Below are 17,809 nucleotides of genomic sequence, written 5' to 3'. Positions count from 1 at the left end.
ATTATAATTTTTGTAAGTGATAAAAAAACTTTTGTATTTAACAAATAATTTATCTATTTAATCTGGATTTTTGTGCCAACATTTGAATAAATATTTAGAAAGTGTACGAAAAAATCCGAAACAAAACTTGGTCTCTAATTTTTTTTCAAAAAAATATGATAATTCAAAATAAAAAATAACTTTTTAAAAAAAATCATTTAGTATAAAATTATCAAATTTTAACGATAAAAAGATTTTATTTGTCTAATAATAATTCAGAATTTGATTTCTAAAATTTTTTTTAAAATATATATTTAATATTTAATTCCTTTTGTCGTGTTTTTAAATTTTTCAAAAACTTATTTATTGTTAACATATTTTGAGATTCTTTTTATCAGCAATGTAAATTTTTTGGTATTATTTTCATAATAAAAAATGCTATTTGTACACTAAAATCAGCCACTAAAATCAGTCACCAATGTATTTACATGTGTGATTTAATTTATTTTCAATGTATATTTTTATTTCAGCATATATTTTATACTAGTAGCTAACTTTGGTGACTGATTTTGGTGTACACTTAGCATACCCTTTGATAATTTACTCTATTAAAAAAACATTTTTAGTATGAAGAGTGTTAGGGGACAATAACTTTTGTGATTTGTAGTCATCAAGTAGTCATTAATGATGTTTTTAATAGTATGAAATTTTATCCAATGATATAGAATTACTCATTTTTTTGTTATGGTTATATGTTGGTCTAAATTTAATAAAGTTGCTGGTTCAAGACTTTTTTTTTTCGTATTTACTTTTAAGGCGGTGGCGTTTTTCTTATATATAAATATAAAAGACAGGTTTGCGGGTTGTGAGTGAGAAACAGCAAGTCACATGCATGGCTGAGAAAGGAGGAGATTCAGGAAATGAAGAGAAGAAGGCGGTGGTCTATGGAGACAAGTACCGTACGATTCTGGAAGATGAAGTTCACAACACTCACTGGAGGCATGGTGGCCCTCCTCTTTTCGATGCCGTTAACAAGCTCTTTGAACAAGGCCGAACCAAGGTTGCTACATGCGTTTCAAAATAATTATTATCAGACTATTTTCTTACTTATTTAGTTTTTTGATTCATTAAAAAGTAATATATTTAGATAATATTTATATTAATTAATTATATGCAGGAGTGGCCTAAAGGGTCATTAGAGGAAACGGTTCAAAATGCAGTGAAGTTGTGGGAAATGGAACTTTCTCATAAGACTCGCTTGCAAGACTTCAGGAGCATAAATCCGGACAAGTTCATGCTTTCTGTCAATGGTAAATTAAATTAAACCTTTATTTTTCTTCTTCTTAGCCACCACAAAGTTGTTTTGATTTTTATGTGTAAACAGATTGTTTGTGCATAAATAATTGAGAATCAAATGAAGTGAGAACGTTTATTACACTCGTCTTTCTGTTACTAACTGCATTGAAGTTTTGGGCAAACTAATTTATACATAAAGAATTTGCGGGCAAACTAATTCTATCATTATAGTTTCAACCAAACGTATACCAAGTTTAGCTCTGAATTTAGCTTGAGTATGTATGACCAAGGATTTAATTAAATAGAGGTAGAGTAAACTATTAAAATGATATTTTAAATTAATAAAAAGAATTCAAAAGGTGTTAACAATAAATAAGTTTATAAAAAATTTAAAAATATGACAAAAAAAATTATATATTAAATATATATTATAAAAAATAAAAAAATCAGATTTTGATATTAATTTTTGTAATTATTATTAAATTTTTTTTATTTTTAAAATTTAATAATTTTATGTTAAGTGAATTTTTTGTTATTTTTTTATTGTGAATTATCATATTTATTTTTAAAAAATTTATAAATTAAATTTTGTTTCGAATTTTTTTGTCTATTTTTTAAATATTTATTTAAATATTATTATAAAAATTTATATCAAATAATTAAGTCATTTATTAAATATAAATTTTTTTATAAATAGTATAATAATTATTAATTATTTTTATTGTATTTTTAAATTATTTAAAAATTATTTTGTTGATAATATTTTTTAAAAAAAATTTTTGTTAACAGTTGAATTTTTTAAATACTAAATTAATAGGTAAGCCATGAAGATATCATATGACTTCGCAGAGAGAAAAATATACGACTAACAGAAAAAAGTATAATGCTTTTTGTCTTTAGATTATTATATTAATTTTTAAAAATATTTAACGACGAAATACAAATGTTCTTTCCTTATTATCTGAGATAAATAAGAAATATTTTGGTTAATAAAAATGTATAATTTACTTATTAAAATTAAATAATATTTTATAAATTTAAATTAATTGAAAATACATTTACTTATTTGACATTTTATGTTATAAGTTCAATGAAAAGAATAAATGATCAATGAAGTTATTAATTAATATTTAATACAAAATCTATTACTTGTCATTATAAATAGGATAAAAAAACATATATAAGTTAATGGCAGATTAAAATTACACAAATCAGTTAAATTGAGAATTGATACATGAATCAACCATAAGCACATTTGTATGTAATTTGAATTAGGGAAATTCAAATTTAACATACACAATAATTCGAATCAGACCGATTCGAATTACAAGAAAATGCACACAAACACTGATTCGAATCAAGCCAATTCGAATTATACACACATAAAATAATAATAATAATAATAATAATAATAATAATAATAATAATAAGGTTTAAACATACTTTGTTATATTAGGTTAGATAAAAATTAAACCATTTTTTTGGTGACTTAAAAGAAATAAACAAAAACTAAGAACGAAAAAAAACAAGAAACTGTTTAAGAAAGGCAGTCCCGCTGAATACTACTCTCAAATTCTTTCTAAGGCAACGGAAGCTCCACTTGGGGAGAAAGGGTTCTCATTGCGGTCTTTGTCATGATGTCTGCTACTGTATTTACATCTTTCAAGATCAACCGAAGATCAGCACGCCATTTCCAAGACATGATATCTCGAATTTTTAACACCAAAGGATCAATAAACCCAGAGCAATCTTGTAAATTATTGACAATAGTAAAAGCCTCCACACAATCTGTCTCACATATAATGTCTCTTTGTCTCGAGTCCCATGCTAAAAGAAAGCCTCTCCAAATAGCAAACAACTCTCCTTGCAAAATGCTACGACTCTCAATTGTTCCCAGACAGCCTCGTTGCCACCCTCCCTTCCAATCTCTGCTAACACAAGCAAAACCAACTCGAGCACCACTGCCAGGATAGCTAGCATCACAATTAATCTTAAAAGTACCCACTGAGGGGGGAATCCAAGAGCCACTAATGGTTGAGGGGATAGATAGTCGTTGCAACTCAAAAATATTTCGAAACTCCTTTTTCAAGGACAAAGCCATACCAATCACCTTGTCTGTGGTCCAATGGTCGTGAGGATGAAAGATCTCGTTATTCCTCGAATGCCAAATCCACCAGAGACCAGAAAAGAATCTAAAGGGGCGCTGTTTGCTATTATGTAAGAACCAACTCATCAAATCCACTGGTTGATCGGAGATCCCTAAAGCTTGCCTAGGACAATCCCGAATACAATGTAATACCGATTCCTGACCTGAGAAACATCATGGATAGCTATCCGTGTGCGAAATGCCCCTCCTAAAACGAAATGCAGCAGTAGGAAGAGCCTCTCGAAGACATAGCCAGGCCAAAAATTTGTGCTTTTCCGGAACATGTTGACGCCAAAGCCAAAGCCAATTACCCCTATCCTCCCAACTAAACATCTTCTTACTGAGCCACAAATAACCACTATGAGCATCATAAACCTTTGAAACTGCACCAATCCAACACCAACCGACCTCTGAACCAGCTTGAACATCTGGGTTGTAAGAGTTAATGTTGCTCTGCAGAGACCGATTCAGAGGAGAATAGATATTCTTAAGGTTCCACTATCCAGATGATCAAAGGTTCAAGATCTTGAGATTCGAATCAGAAATGTGAACATAATCCATTAAATAAATAATTCGGTGTTTAGAAGTCAAGTATTAGAATAGCTTTTTGAAAAGTATTTATCATATCATAAATTCATAATTATGCAAGTATGTGAAAGATTTATTTTTTAAATTACATTCTTAAATTAAATGGCTTTTAATATTATTAGATTGTCTTATTTTTAAATCGGTCCATTCATTTTATATTTATATATTGTTATAATTTTTAAATTTTTTATTATAATTATTTATTTTATAATAAGTACAATTAAAATTTAAATAACAATTTTTAAATTAAATATTGTTATGATGAGTACTATAAAAATTTGCAATGTACTCTTTTACTAACCTATCACATAATAAAAAATTTTAAACTTTATAAAATGCAATTTTTTTAATCTAATCGTATTATCGAATTGAATTCGATTTAGCATCGACTCCATATAAATATAATTATTGTGTATTAAAATAATTACATGTATTAAATTTAGCATTGGCTCCATATTATTATTATTATTATTATTATTATTATTATTATTATTATTATTATTATTATTATTATTCGATAATATGAGTCTATCAAAAAAATTACATTTTATAAAGTTTAAATATTTTTATTACGTGATAGATTAGTAAAAGAATACATTGCAAATTTTTATAATACTCATCATAACAATGTTTAATTTAAAAATTGTTATTTAAATTTTAGTTATACTTATTATAAAATGAATAATTACAATAAAAAATTTTAAAAATTATAATAATATATAAATATAAAATGAATTGACCGATTTAAAAATAAAACAATCTAATAATATTGAAAGCCATTTAATTTATGAACGTACTTTAAAAAATAAATTCTTCGCCTACTTGCATAATTATAAATGTATGATATGATAAATATTTTTCAAAAAACTAATGTTTGACTTCTAAACACCTAATTATTTATTTAAATGGTTTAATTTTTATCTAACCTAAAATAACAAAGTAGGTTTAAATATTATTATTATTATTATTATTATTATTATTATTATTATTATTATTATTATTATTATTGTACTGATTTTATGTGTGTAATTCGAATCAGTTTGATTCGAATTAGTATGTGTTAGTGGTTCGAATGAAGTTGATTCGAATTGGTGATTGTGTGTATTTTCGTCTAATTCGAATCAGTTTGATTCTAATCACTGTGTATATTAAATTCGAATTTTTCTAATTCGAATTACATACAAATGTGCTTCTAATTAATTCGTGTATCAATTCTCAATTTGATTGATTTGTGTAATTTTAATCTGCCATTGGTTTATATGTATTTTTTACCCTTATAAATAGGCAGCACATAGCATATATAATTACTAAATTAGACATCTATCTAGGTGTGTAAATAATATTATTTTTTTTATAGAGCGAGGAGACATCTTTTTTCCTAAATAGAAACAAAGAGTGAATGATGGTAAGTTGTTAACAAAGGTTTTGATGTTGTGATGAGGGAAAAAGGAAGAAAAGGGTTGAATGGAGAAGAAACTCTGAGGCTTGGAAGCTACAATGCCCTTTTGAAGAACACACTTCCAGAGCAGTTTCAGTTCTACAAAGCATCAGAAGAGACATATGAGTCTTCACATGAAGCCTTCCGTACGGCCATGCCACGTGGCTTTGCTTGGGAAGTGATAAAGGTGTATTCAGGACCTCCTCTTGTAACTTACAAGTTCAGGCATTGGGGCTTCTTTGAAGGTCCCTTCAGAGGACATGCTCCTACTGGAGAAATGGTTGAGTTCTTTGGCATTGGTGTTATGAAGGTTTGTTTCTTCCTCCTCATACAATTTCCGATTTAATTATTCTTCAGTTTATGATATCTGGGTGGAGTTGTGCGAAGATTAATATAAAAACTTATTTAAAATATTAATATGTAGATATATTATTTTTTATAAGAAATAATTTAATTAGAATTGTTATATTCTAGATCATCGTCTATTTAACTCCGAATAAAATAAACAAAGATATTACAAGATAGAACCAAATAAAAAGCACTGCATTTCATATATTGCATAAATATTATATAATTATGTGTGAAAATTTATATATTATGATTAGAGTAAATTATTATTTTTATCCATTAAAGTTCTATATAATGATAAAGCTACTTAACAAATAATGAAATTAAAGTTGTACCTATAATTATCAGAATAAAATCGGTGATTGAATTATTCACGCTATTAACTCATTAGTTCATTAGTATAACTGATGAGTTATTGGTTGAATCAGCAGAATTGGTCTCACATAAATAAAAAATAAAAAATATTAAAAATTCAAAATATATATCGTCATTAATATTTTAAAAACAATCAAGCTTTAATAAATTATAATTAACAAGTTATAATCCGATTATTAAATAAGTATATAAAATTATAATATTTTTTATAATAAAAATTTTTAATTTTATTTTTATATTAAAATAATTATTTTTTATTTTAATAACTAATTAATTATTTTATATTTATTATATTATAAAAATATTTATATTAATAATTATGAATAATAAAAGACATAATTATTTTAAATATAAGTGAATATAAAATTAAAATAATATCTAAAAATTATTATATATTTCTACTATATAATTAATAATTAGTATGTAAAATAATAAGGAATAACATAACTTAGTGACAAATGGAGCATGTAATCATAAAGGAACTCAAGTTCAAACTACATTTTCATCAATTTTAAAATTTTTCCTCGGACGATTCGGTTAGTTGGACCGTTTTTCACTGATTTTGACTCATTCTCACCGACTTTGACCGATTCTTACTGGTTTTCATCCTTAACCAATCCTAGGACTAGACCAGACCGATTAGAGATCCAGTTCGCTGGTTTTTCAGTTGAACCGGTTGATCCAGTTCGATTTGTACAACTATAGTTGTATCCATAAAAAATAGGTTCCATATGACAAAACTATTCAAACTCTAAAAAATTACCCAAAAATTCCAAGTTACCCTTCTTAGTCTAACCTAATCCATCATAATCCCTAACCTCTTTTATGGCTTTATCACCACTAAAATTCTTTCTCTCCAACTCTTGTTTACATCTATCACAACCGCCGCCAGTGCCACTGTCATCGTCACCACAACAACCACCGTCATCGCCTCTTTTTCCTTACCATCACCATCCTCCCAACAAACAATCAGATTCAAAAGTCAAAAGTTAGATAGAACTATAGCAACATTATAAAACCATAATCAAATACCAATACTACTCTAAAACTAAAGAGAACCAACTCAATTTTAGGCATTAATTAAAAGAAATGTGTCATTCCTCAAGCGCAATGCAGCACCTTCCTCTATGGGTGTTGTTGAGCGAATCGAGTACGATCCTAATCGCTCATTCAGCATCGCCCTCATTTGATGGATCGAAGAAGTCTGCCGCCATGTCATGCCAGAGAAAGCCCTTGTTTAGCCGTCGTGCAAATCACTCCAGATCAATAACTCTACTGAAGGCAACAATAACATTCGCGGTGTGTTTGGGCTCAATTTGATACTGCCTCCGCAACACGCCAATTTAGTATCGAGGAACGTGTTCTTGTCGGTATTCTTGCTGAAGGGAAAAGCAGCTTCTGCTTCTAGGTCTGGATTCGAATCGCTTCCCCTCGGGTTGTCAAGGATTGCAGTGGCTGCATCGAGAGCATCGTTCTTCTGGCCGTGAGCGAGAAGAGAAGATACACTGCAGGTTCAGAACTGAAGAAGAACAACGTCGTGTGGACGCATAGGAACAAGTGCAATGCTACAATTTCTTGGCACGACATCGCGCAATAGGGTTCACAGCGCAATCAAAGTTGGGTTCGTACTAGAAATTGTCCCTTTTTCACGCTCTTGTAAAACTAAATTGTTGGGAGGATGGTGGTGGTAGGGAGAAGGAGGCAACGTCGGTGGTGGTTGTGGTAGATATAGATGAGAGTTAGAGAGAAAGAATTTGAGTAGTGACCATAGGGTTAGAGATTAGGGCGAATTAGGTTGGATTAAGAAAGACTATTTGAAAATTTTAGATAGTTTTTTAGGATTTAAATAATTTTATCGTATGAAATTTATTTTTTATAGGTATAATTTTAATTTGTTGTTTCGTGAATAGATTTGTTAATGTTTAAAATTTTCGTGGGTAGAAATGGTAGTTTCCTCTTATGATTATGAATTAAAAATATATAATATATGATATATATTAATATACATAACTATAATATATCAAGTTAGTTTTTGAGGCAATAAACTGAGTTTACCCAAATTTAAATTTAACTAAGTTTAATTTATTAGACTATTAGTGAGTCGAATTGAGTTGACTAACAAATTAATGCGACTCTATTTCAGTCAATGTTTTAAAAATCGAATCAGACAAACCGATTGAACTGGTTCTCGACCGAAAACCGATGACATTAGCAGTTTGGTTTGTAAAAAAGAATCACAAATTTAAAAATCTACAAAAAACTGCTAAAACGAACTAAAACCAGCCAGTTGGACTAAACCATGACCTGGCTGGTTCTCCTTAAACGTCGCCATTTTGAATTTTTATAGGAACAAAATTTGAAAAACATAAACCAACATCTCTGTCTTGTTCACTCCTCTCACCTCCCACCTCCAGAACCAAACTCCCTCTCTGAAAATGAAAAGTAGTTGATAAGAGTAGTTTTTTTTTTTTTTTCATGAGAATAAGATTAAAGTGTTTGTGTTGTAGACACCAAAGCCAAACAAGTATTTGGTATATCCATTTTTTATTTTTTTTTATTTATCCATCAATATACATATAATTTTGATATTTTAATTAATATTTTATTCTATTTTTGTTTTTATTTAAATTTATTATATTTTTCTTTCTAATAACAATTTACGGATTATATAGTATTTTTAATGGATTTAATTTTAAACTCAATAGAATATATACATTTTACAATGTTATTAATTTAAACTTTTTTGTTAAAAAAATAATAATTAGATAGATAAAATAATTATAAAATATTTATATCTTTTTATTTGATGAAAATATAATATAATTGTTTATATTTGTATAATGTAAATATTTGATGAGAATATTTATTTATATTTTTAATTTAGATAATATTTTGAGATTTATATTAAATTGTTATATTTTAGTATACTTTTTTATATTTTATTTATTATTTTAGTATAAAATGTTATTTTGGTTAAATTATAATTAAACCAATTAAATCATTAAATTAATAAATCAATAGTTAAAACAGTTCAATAACTGAATTGATTTTTAAAACCTCGGTATCATTGTATCAACACAACAGCGTAGTTACAACACCAGTAAAAGCAACAATAATAATAACCTATATTTAAATTTATGTGCTGATTTAGATTGATTTTTTTGAGTTTAAAAAATTATTTTTTTAAAAAAATAAAATTTTTTTATTTAATTTAAAATTTATATAAATATGTATTTTTTAAAAAAAATATTTTTATTAAAAAAAGTTAAGTACTTTTTTTAAAGGTCAATTTAAACTAATCTATATACAATATGTAAATACATCAATTTGACAACAAGCAAGTTTTCTTCTAATTTTATTTATCAATTTTATAATTAAAATTCTCAATTTTAAGTTTCAAAAAGTAAAATAAATTTGTAAATATATTAAATTGAAAAAAGTAAAGTTAATAGTCAATTTTGATCATCTGATAACTTCATGCATATAATGTAATATCTTTTCTTTTTATTTTTAAAATTGTATGTTAGAATGCGTTATTCTCAAACTGATCTGAAAATAATATATCCACTTCTTTGTTGGTGCATTTTATATCCCGAATATAAATAATTAAAATATCATGTGTGCACGTAAAAAGTTATTATCAAATTAATTATATTAGTAGTTGATTTTGTGGTTAATTTTTTTGTATACATTTAAAATGACGGCATAAAAAATGGTTATGATGACTTATGAATGCTTTTATAATAAGTTTCCTTATTGCTTTAAATTATCAATTATTTTAACTTTGTACTCTTGAATGAAAGTTAAATTCGTAATAGATTAGTTATTTATCTGGATATTGTTAAAAATAAAAGAAAATTATCAGTTATTTTAGAAATTTGATATTTTCTTCATTTTATAATAATTTTGGTTTTGATATTTCTAATTTGTAATATATTAATAACATAATATGTATGCATTTAAAATTATGTCTAATAATAAATTAAATTATGAAGGTTTTGAATGACATATATTTATTTAAGAAAAAATGATAAATTGATCTCTTATTTTTTAGTCTACGAACATCGCATCCGTATCAATCAGGTCAGTACAACGAGAGTTACGTTTAATTTTTTTGTTGAGTCTGACAGACCCAAGTAAACATGAAAAATCAATATGTCTAGATTTTAAAAAGATCAGAAACTTAAATATATTTTTAAATTCTTGATAACTTAAATATCTAAAGATTAAGAATCTATTTATTCTTTTCATTTTATTTAAAATGAAAAATACAATTTAAAGATGCTCCAGAAACATAAAGATATTTTTGGATATGTTGCAAAACATTATTAAATTATATTATCTTTTATAGGGTACAAACAGTTAATTACATATTTATTACAATCATTTATTCAGCTTTTATTACTATATTTATTCAGTTAATTCTATAATATTTTTTTAGAATTTAGTTAATATATATGTCTTAAAGATATATAATAAATTTATTATTAATAAAAAATTTTAAATATTTTTATTTAATAAATATAAAATAAATTTATTGAAAATTTAATTTTTTATATTTTTAATAATTTTTTTTTATTTTATAATTTTAATATATGTTCTAAAAATACATAATAAATAAATTAATCATTCATTCGCGTGGAGGAAGAAGTCTATAAATTCCTTTTAAAAAAAATTGGTAAGACAACGCATTTATTATACATTAATACATAATTGAAATTCACACACTTATTTATATTATCCAAAGAGTGAGTAATTAATGCGTAGCCTGACCACTATATCCGAGTATTTTTACAGGTTGATGAGACTTTGAGAGCTGAAGAGGTTGAAATTTATTATGATCCAAGTGACATATTCGGTGTTCTACTCAAGGGACACCCTCAAGATGACAACAAAGCAATGCAGCATCTTCATCAAGATTCAAAACACACCCACTCTTGCCCCTTTGCAAACTAGTACCTCGTAATCTCGGGAATTTTCATTCCTAAAAAAATTATCTTCAGAGATATAATATCTAAGAATAAAATTATATGACTGTTTGTATTTTTGTTGAGGTAATGAGCTAATAGTCAATTTTTTTTTATTTATTTGTATTTTATGAGATAACAATTTAGATATTTATTGTTTTTAATGTATGTGTTTAATACTATAATTTGACAATTTCATAATTTTATGATTTTATTAATCTTAATAACATGTCCGTTAACTACTAAAGTAATATACCCATTAACTAGTAATATAGTATTCTCAATTAATCATAATGTTGAGTATTATTTTTGTCTAAAACAGTGCCCCAATTCAAATTTTTTGACTTAGCGATTTTGTCGGAAATACCCGAGTTTGATGGACCAAGTCCAAAAAAAATTTGTACGCTCAGTATTTTGGTTTGTTTTGTGGATAAGTTCTTTTTTCATTTTCTCGAATAACTCTTAACTATTTTGAATTTGTTTAGGCTAAGTTTATTTAAACTTTATTGTCTTTAAATTTTACAATTATGTCTTTACAAGATATTCTTCCGATATTAGTATAACGTTTTTAGTGATTACCGTTGAATTGATATCATGTTAATGAGATAATGACTTCATGACCTCGCTTAACGAGCATTTAATAGATTTTACTTTTTGTTCAAAATAATTCTCAATTTAAGGAACTCATGACTTAATGACCCTACTTAACAAGCATTTAATGATTTTTATTCTTATTTAGAATAGTGCCCCAACTCAAGTCTCTTGACTTTTTGACTTAGTCAAGAGTAGCCGAGTTCGTTGGACAAGCCGAGTTTATTTTCAAAGCGGTCTTTGTATGAGAAGGTTGGCTTCGTCTTCTAACGTTCCAATCTCAATTGGTGGAAACATATTAAGATCCAAACCTTTTTTGGCTGTATTTCAAGGGAGTTTTAATCTGTTGTGTTCGTCAATAAATACATAATGATCGAGAAAATTGAGTCAGGATTGACTTAGTTGCCTCTTATGGATCCTCTACTGAAAGTTTAGAGGATGCTCTTTTGCTCAGTTATTTATATCAAAAATGTTGAGAAATAGATCTCAAATTTTCGATCTGAGTATGTGAATAGAAGGAGCTTAAGAGTTTTACAACTCAGATTCAAAGCTTCAATATTTTTCTCACATCCTTACAAAAAGAGAACACCACCCTTCGAGGATTGATGTTTTCAAGAATAGAGAAATCATTAAAAAGATTTAATTTGCTTTTTGTAAAAAAATTTTAAGTTCATTGAGCTTAGTTATTTTTTACTTTTTTTTTTTGTATTTTGAACTTAATGCTTTAGAATTAAAACACTTTTCGTTCTTAATATTTTGTATTTAAACATTTTTTGTTCTTGATATATATTTTGAATTTTTTTGTTCTGTATGAGGCAAGTTTATTTTATAAACTTAATTGCCTTTTATTGTTTCTTTATTTAGTCTAAGTCTAATAAATTTTATTGTCTTTATTATACTAGCGCTTTAATTTATTGTACCATTTTTTTTTATTCTTTCATCGATACTTCTTAAGAGTAGTACCTTTTGAGATGAATAACATTCACATTTTCAAGACTTCAGTACAGTTAAGATTCTTTAACTTATATGACCTCTTTTCGAGGTTTTTCTTTCCACCCTAAGGTCCCTTTTAATTGGGAAGCAGCTTTCTTTGAGTTTTCGTGGTACCAATGTCAGCCTATCTCAATACTAGGTCTCTTAGTTAAAAATTTTTTGGCTTTACTTTGGTGTTATATCTCTTTGCAACCCTTTGCTTTAATGTTTATTCAGCTAAATTAATTACTGACCTTACTTCATCAATAATGTCAACATCCATACGATGATCGGAACTCCTGAGTAGCAATATCGGAATAGGTTCTTCAAATTTTTATTGGGTTCTAGTCTCGGTTTCTCTTGAACTCGGGAGTCCAAAAACACTAAAAGTATTCCAGTGAAATCTTTGACTATATCCCTTAAGATTAAACTTGCTTTATTTCACTTTAAAGCAACTACTCAATCTTTTCGAATAGCGATTACCCGACCTTCAGAGCTCAATACTTCATCACATAACTTTCTTGATATAAACATCAGCTATTTGATCTTCTCGAATAGTGACTACATGACCTTCAAATGTCAAAACTTCTCGAATAGTAACTACACGACCTTCAGAGATCAAGACTTTATCATATAACTTTGTCGGTATAAACAGCAGCTACCCGATTTTCTCAGATAGCTAACTTGCTTTATTACACTTTAAAGCAACTACTCGATCTTCTCGAATAATGACTACACGATCTTCAGAGGTTAGTACTTCATCACATAACTTTGTTAGCATAAACAGGAAAACAGTAGCTACTCGATCTTCTCTAATAGTGACTACACGATCTTTAGAGGTTAGGACTTCTCGAATAGTGACTACACGACCTTTAGAGGTCAGGACTTCATCTCATAAATTTGTTGGTATAAACAACAACTACTCGATCTTCTCGAATAGTGACTACACGGTCTTCAGAGGTTAGGACTTCTCGAATAGTGACTTCACAACCTTCAGAGATTAGGACTTCATCACAGACATTGACTTACTCTTTGGCACAACCTTCTCCTTTTCTTTCAAAGTTCTTTTTCTCTTCATACCATCATTTTCATCATCACAGCTAGAATAATCATCATCAAAAAATAGTTTTAGATACAATCAAAGGAGGTTTATACAATTTGTCCTCCCCACTTTTATACCCATCACCTTTTGTGAATGGTGATGACTGAAGCTCCCTCATGATGTTATCAATATCAATAGCATCATCAAATTCTTCCGCCCTTTTTTAGCAGTAGCATCTTCTTCCAGTATCTGTGTCTCATCAACGGGATGGTCGAAGTAAATGTAAAACTCGTCGGTGGTTGAATTTCTCAGCTTGTTCTCTTACATTTCATTGATTCCTGCATCCCTCTTAGGATGTGTAGTCCAGACTCAATCTCAATGCTTGTTGGGTCATACCAATACACTACCCTATATGATGCATAGCCTAGACCCTTGAACAATGTTACCAAGTCTCCAAAATTTATGAAGTCCAATTTCATCTTCGAAAATTTTTTAACTTTTCCACCAATATACTCAAGAGTTTCACTGGGTCCTCTACCAAAATGGCCTCCATGATGAAAAACAGGTACTACATATATATCAACCATATGCATTATGCACAAATACATCAATCAGACATTAAACCCTATATCAAGTGCCTGAAATTTTAAAATCAATAAAATTTCCATAGCTTTTTCTCAGTCTTTTCTCCGAAAGAGAACATGCAATCACCCCTAAGCCCAACCCCATACATTTTATTCTCACAAAGACTTAAACAAGAAAGCACGTATCCTCGACTATTACCCTTACCTCTGTAGCAGACGGCAGATTCTTGCCAGACGAAACTCGTACCAGATCCTTTGCCAATCACAACATTCACTAAGTACAACACCACTTTCAACTGGATGAAGACGTTCTTTTTTTTGGAGGGAGAAAAAAGTTCTTTGTCTTCTGGTAGGGTTTTTTGAAATAACTGGAGTGGCTTCTGGGTGTTATGGGGATTACAAAGGGTGCAATAAGATGGGGGATGGTAACAGCGTCGTTTTGAACTGCAAAGACTGATTTGTCCATTAAAAATTTATTTCCCATCCACATCAGCAACCAAAATGGACACCTGACACTCCACCCTTCCAGGTCAGCATGCTCTGTTGCCGTTTTGAACCCCAACTCGATGGAGGGGTATAATTGTCACACGTTTTATAAAGTGAGAAATTTAAATGTATTTTTCAATCTTAAGAAACAAAAATGTCCGCATTTAAAAATGTTAGAAATCTATTTATCTTTCACTATTTTTTTTATTATTTTTCGTTAGACACTAGATCTAATAAAAAGGAGAAAAATAAAAATTGATTATTACCGTATTTTATTAAAAAAATTAATATTTAATTTAAAAATATAAAAATAAGTAATGTTTAAAATTTGTTATACAAAATAAATTAAACACCAATTCATAAACTTTATAGAATTAGCTGAAATAAAAACGACTCCGATGATTCTATATCCATCTCTTTATATATCCATCTCTTTATAGGCAGATTAACAATCACACAGATATGCATAAGAAAATACAAAGGCTTCAAACAAACGAGAAATAAACAAAATTTTAACAACTAAAAAAAACTAATAAAAAAGTCGCAAAAGTTAGTGCACTTCAAGTAAAGTAGAGAGTGCAACACAACCAACATTTTTTAAAAATTAATCTATTATTAAAAGTTATCAGGTAAATTAAATTTATTATTATTATTATTTTTTTTTTTGGTCATAGGCTGAAGAAACAAATGAGTAATTACCCAAATCAGTCCCTGAGGATTTTAGAATCGGACATTTTAGTCCCCAAGGAAAATTAATACACAGATTAATCCCCAAGATTTTACTCTGGCAGACAAATCAGTCCCTAGTTCATTTTCCGGCAATGTAATTACCCAAATCAATCCCCAAAGATTTTAAAAACGGACATTTTAGTCCCCAAGAAAAACTAATGTACAAATCAATCCCCAACGTTTCTCTCTATTAGACATAATAGTCCCCCGTCTAAAAATAAAATAAAATAAAATAATTATTATTATTAATTGCACAATAATATTGTACTATATTTTTTGTATTTTTTAGACAAAAATAATAATAACTTTATTCATTAAATTTATATATATATATATATATATATTCACTCATCAATAATAATAATAATAATAACAATAATAACAACAACAACAACAACAATAATAATAATAATAATAATAATAATAATAATAATAATAATAATATAAATAAATAAATAAAACTATTAGAGATTATTTTACAAGAAATTCAAGATTAAAATCATTTGATATTTTTGTATTTAATATAATCAAAAGATGTCCTATGTAAAAAAATATATATGTTTGTATTAAAAAATATGTATTAAAAGAAAATATTTTAATTTAGATTTATATTAAATATATTTTTTTAATACAAACATTTTTTTTAAAATAGTACATCTTTTAATTATATTAAATACAAAAATATCAAATGATTTTAATCTTGAATTTCTTGTAAAATAATCTCTAATAGTTTTATTTATTTATTTATTTATTTATTTATTTATTTATTTATTATTATATATTATTATTATTATATTATTATTGATGAGTGACTATATATATATATATATATATATATATTATATATATATATAAATATAAGAATCTAAAAAATAAATTTATCATTATTTTTATTTAGAAAATACAAAAAATCATGGTATAATATTATTATGTAATTAATAATAATAATAATAATAATAATAATAATAATAATAGTAATCAATAAAATTATTAGAGATTATTTTACAAGAAATTCAAGGTTAAAACCATTTGATATTTTTATATTTAATATAATCAAAAGATGTAATATTTTAAAAAAATATTTGTATTAAAAAAAATATGTATTTAATATAAATCCAAATTAAAATATTTTCTTTTAATACATATTTTTAATACAAATATATATATTTTTTTTACCTAAGACATCTTTTGATTATATTAAATACAAAAATATCGAATGGTTTTAACTTTAAATTTTTTGTAATATATATATATATATATATATATATATATATATATAAGAATTTAATGAATAAATTTATCATTATTTTTATCCAAAATACAAAAAATATAGTACAATATTATTGTGCAATTAATAATAATAATTATTTTATTTTATTTTATTTTTGGATGGGGGACTATTATGTCTAACAGAGAGAAACGTTAGGGATTGATTTGTACATTAGTTTTTCTTTAGGATTAAAATGTCTGTTTTTAAAATCTTTGGGGACTGATCTGGTAATTACACTACCGAAAAATAAACTGGGGACTGCCTGCCGGAATAAAACCTTGGAGATTAATCTGTATATTATTTTTCCTTGGAGACTAAAATGTCCGATTCTAAAATCCTCGGGGATTGATTTGGGTAATTACTCGAAACAAATTGACACGGACAGAAAAAACTAATTCCCTCGAATTAACATAGGACGACCTTTACACCACAAAAATACTCAGGAAAACTTGATTGAATTTTTTCATTATTGTCGATGCGATGTCTTCAAATATCTTCACTGTTTTGTTTACTGGCGGTGCTTTCATTATCGTTCTGATTAGCCACAGATTTTGACGCTCTTGAACCCAGTCCCTTCCACATCTGCCAGGAATGACCTTCAAAGTCCGAAAAATCGCTGCCATAGAAGAGGAAGAAGCTTGTCCATCGCCGCTGCTGGTTGGCTAACTCCAAATAAAAAACCGATTCTGTAGAAGAACCCCGGTCTCCATGAAGGCGCCATAATGCTCAGATGGCGACGCAATCAAAGCACAAAATACATGACAGTTACAACAAATCCATTATCTTTTATTTCAAATTATCTTCAACATATACGTAATTAAAATTACAATTATATTTAATCAATTATTTGTATTAATTTTTTATTAATTTATTCAAAAAATAATTAAAAAAGAGAATTTTTTTTGTATAAGAATGAGCCTAATAAATAATTAATCTATCTAATATATAATTAAGAGTATTTTTTTTATTTGCCAACGAGTTATAATTCAAATGACATC

General features: G+C 27.1%; 1 protein-coding gene across 1 annotated transcript; it reads left to right on the top strand.

Annotated features, from left to right (window-relative positions):
• Window positions 1–871: 871 nt before the first annotated feature.
• Window positions 872–11,126, top strand: LOC130940081 (pathogen-related protein-like). Its single transcript, XM_057868131.1, has 4 exons — window positions 872–1,039; window positions 1,157–1,289; window positions 5,459–5,757; window positions 10,968–11,126. The coding sequence occupies exons 1-4, from the start codon at window positions 872–874 to the stop codon at window positions 11,124–11,126; spliced, it is 759 nt and encodes a 252-aa protein (XP_057724114.1).
• The last annotated feature ends 6,683 nt before the right edge of the window (window positions 11,127–17,809 follow it).

The sequence above is a fragment of the Arachis stenosperma genome, chromosome 7, assembly GCF_014773155.1.
Source record: "Arachis stenosperma cultivar V10309 chromosome 7, arast.V10309.gnm1.PFL2, whole genome shotgun sequence".
NCBI lineage: Eukaryota > Viridiplantae > Streptophyta > Magnoliopsida > Fabales > Fabaceae > Arachis > Arachis stenosperma.
Note: the sequence above shows the minus strand (reverse complement) of the source record. Positions and strands in the feature narration are given on the sequence as shown.

Excerpts from the sequence above, each read along its gene's own strand:
- LOC130940081 (XM_057868131.1), top strand. The coding sequence starts at position 872 with ATGGCTGAGAAAGGAGGAGATTCAGGAAATGAAGAGAAGAAGGCGGTG. Across the intron at positions 1,040-1,156 it reads TTGAACAAGGCCGAACCAAG|GAGTGGCCTAAAGGGTCATT; the intron begins GTTGCTACATGC and ends AATTATATGCAG. Across the intron at positions 1,290-5,458 it reads GTTCATGCTTTCTGTCAATG|GAAGAAAAGGGTTGAATGGA; the intron begins GTAAATTAAATT and ends TGAGGGAAAAAG.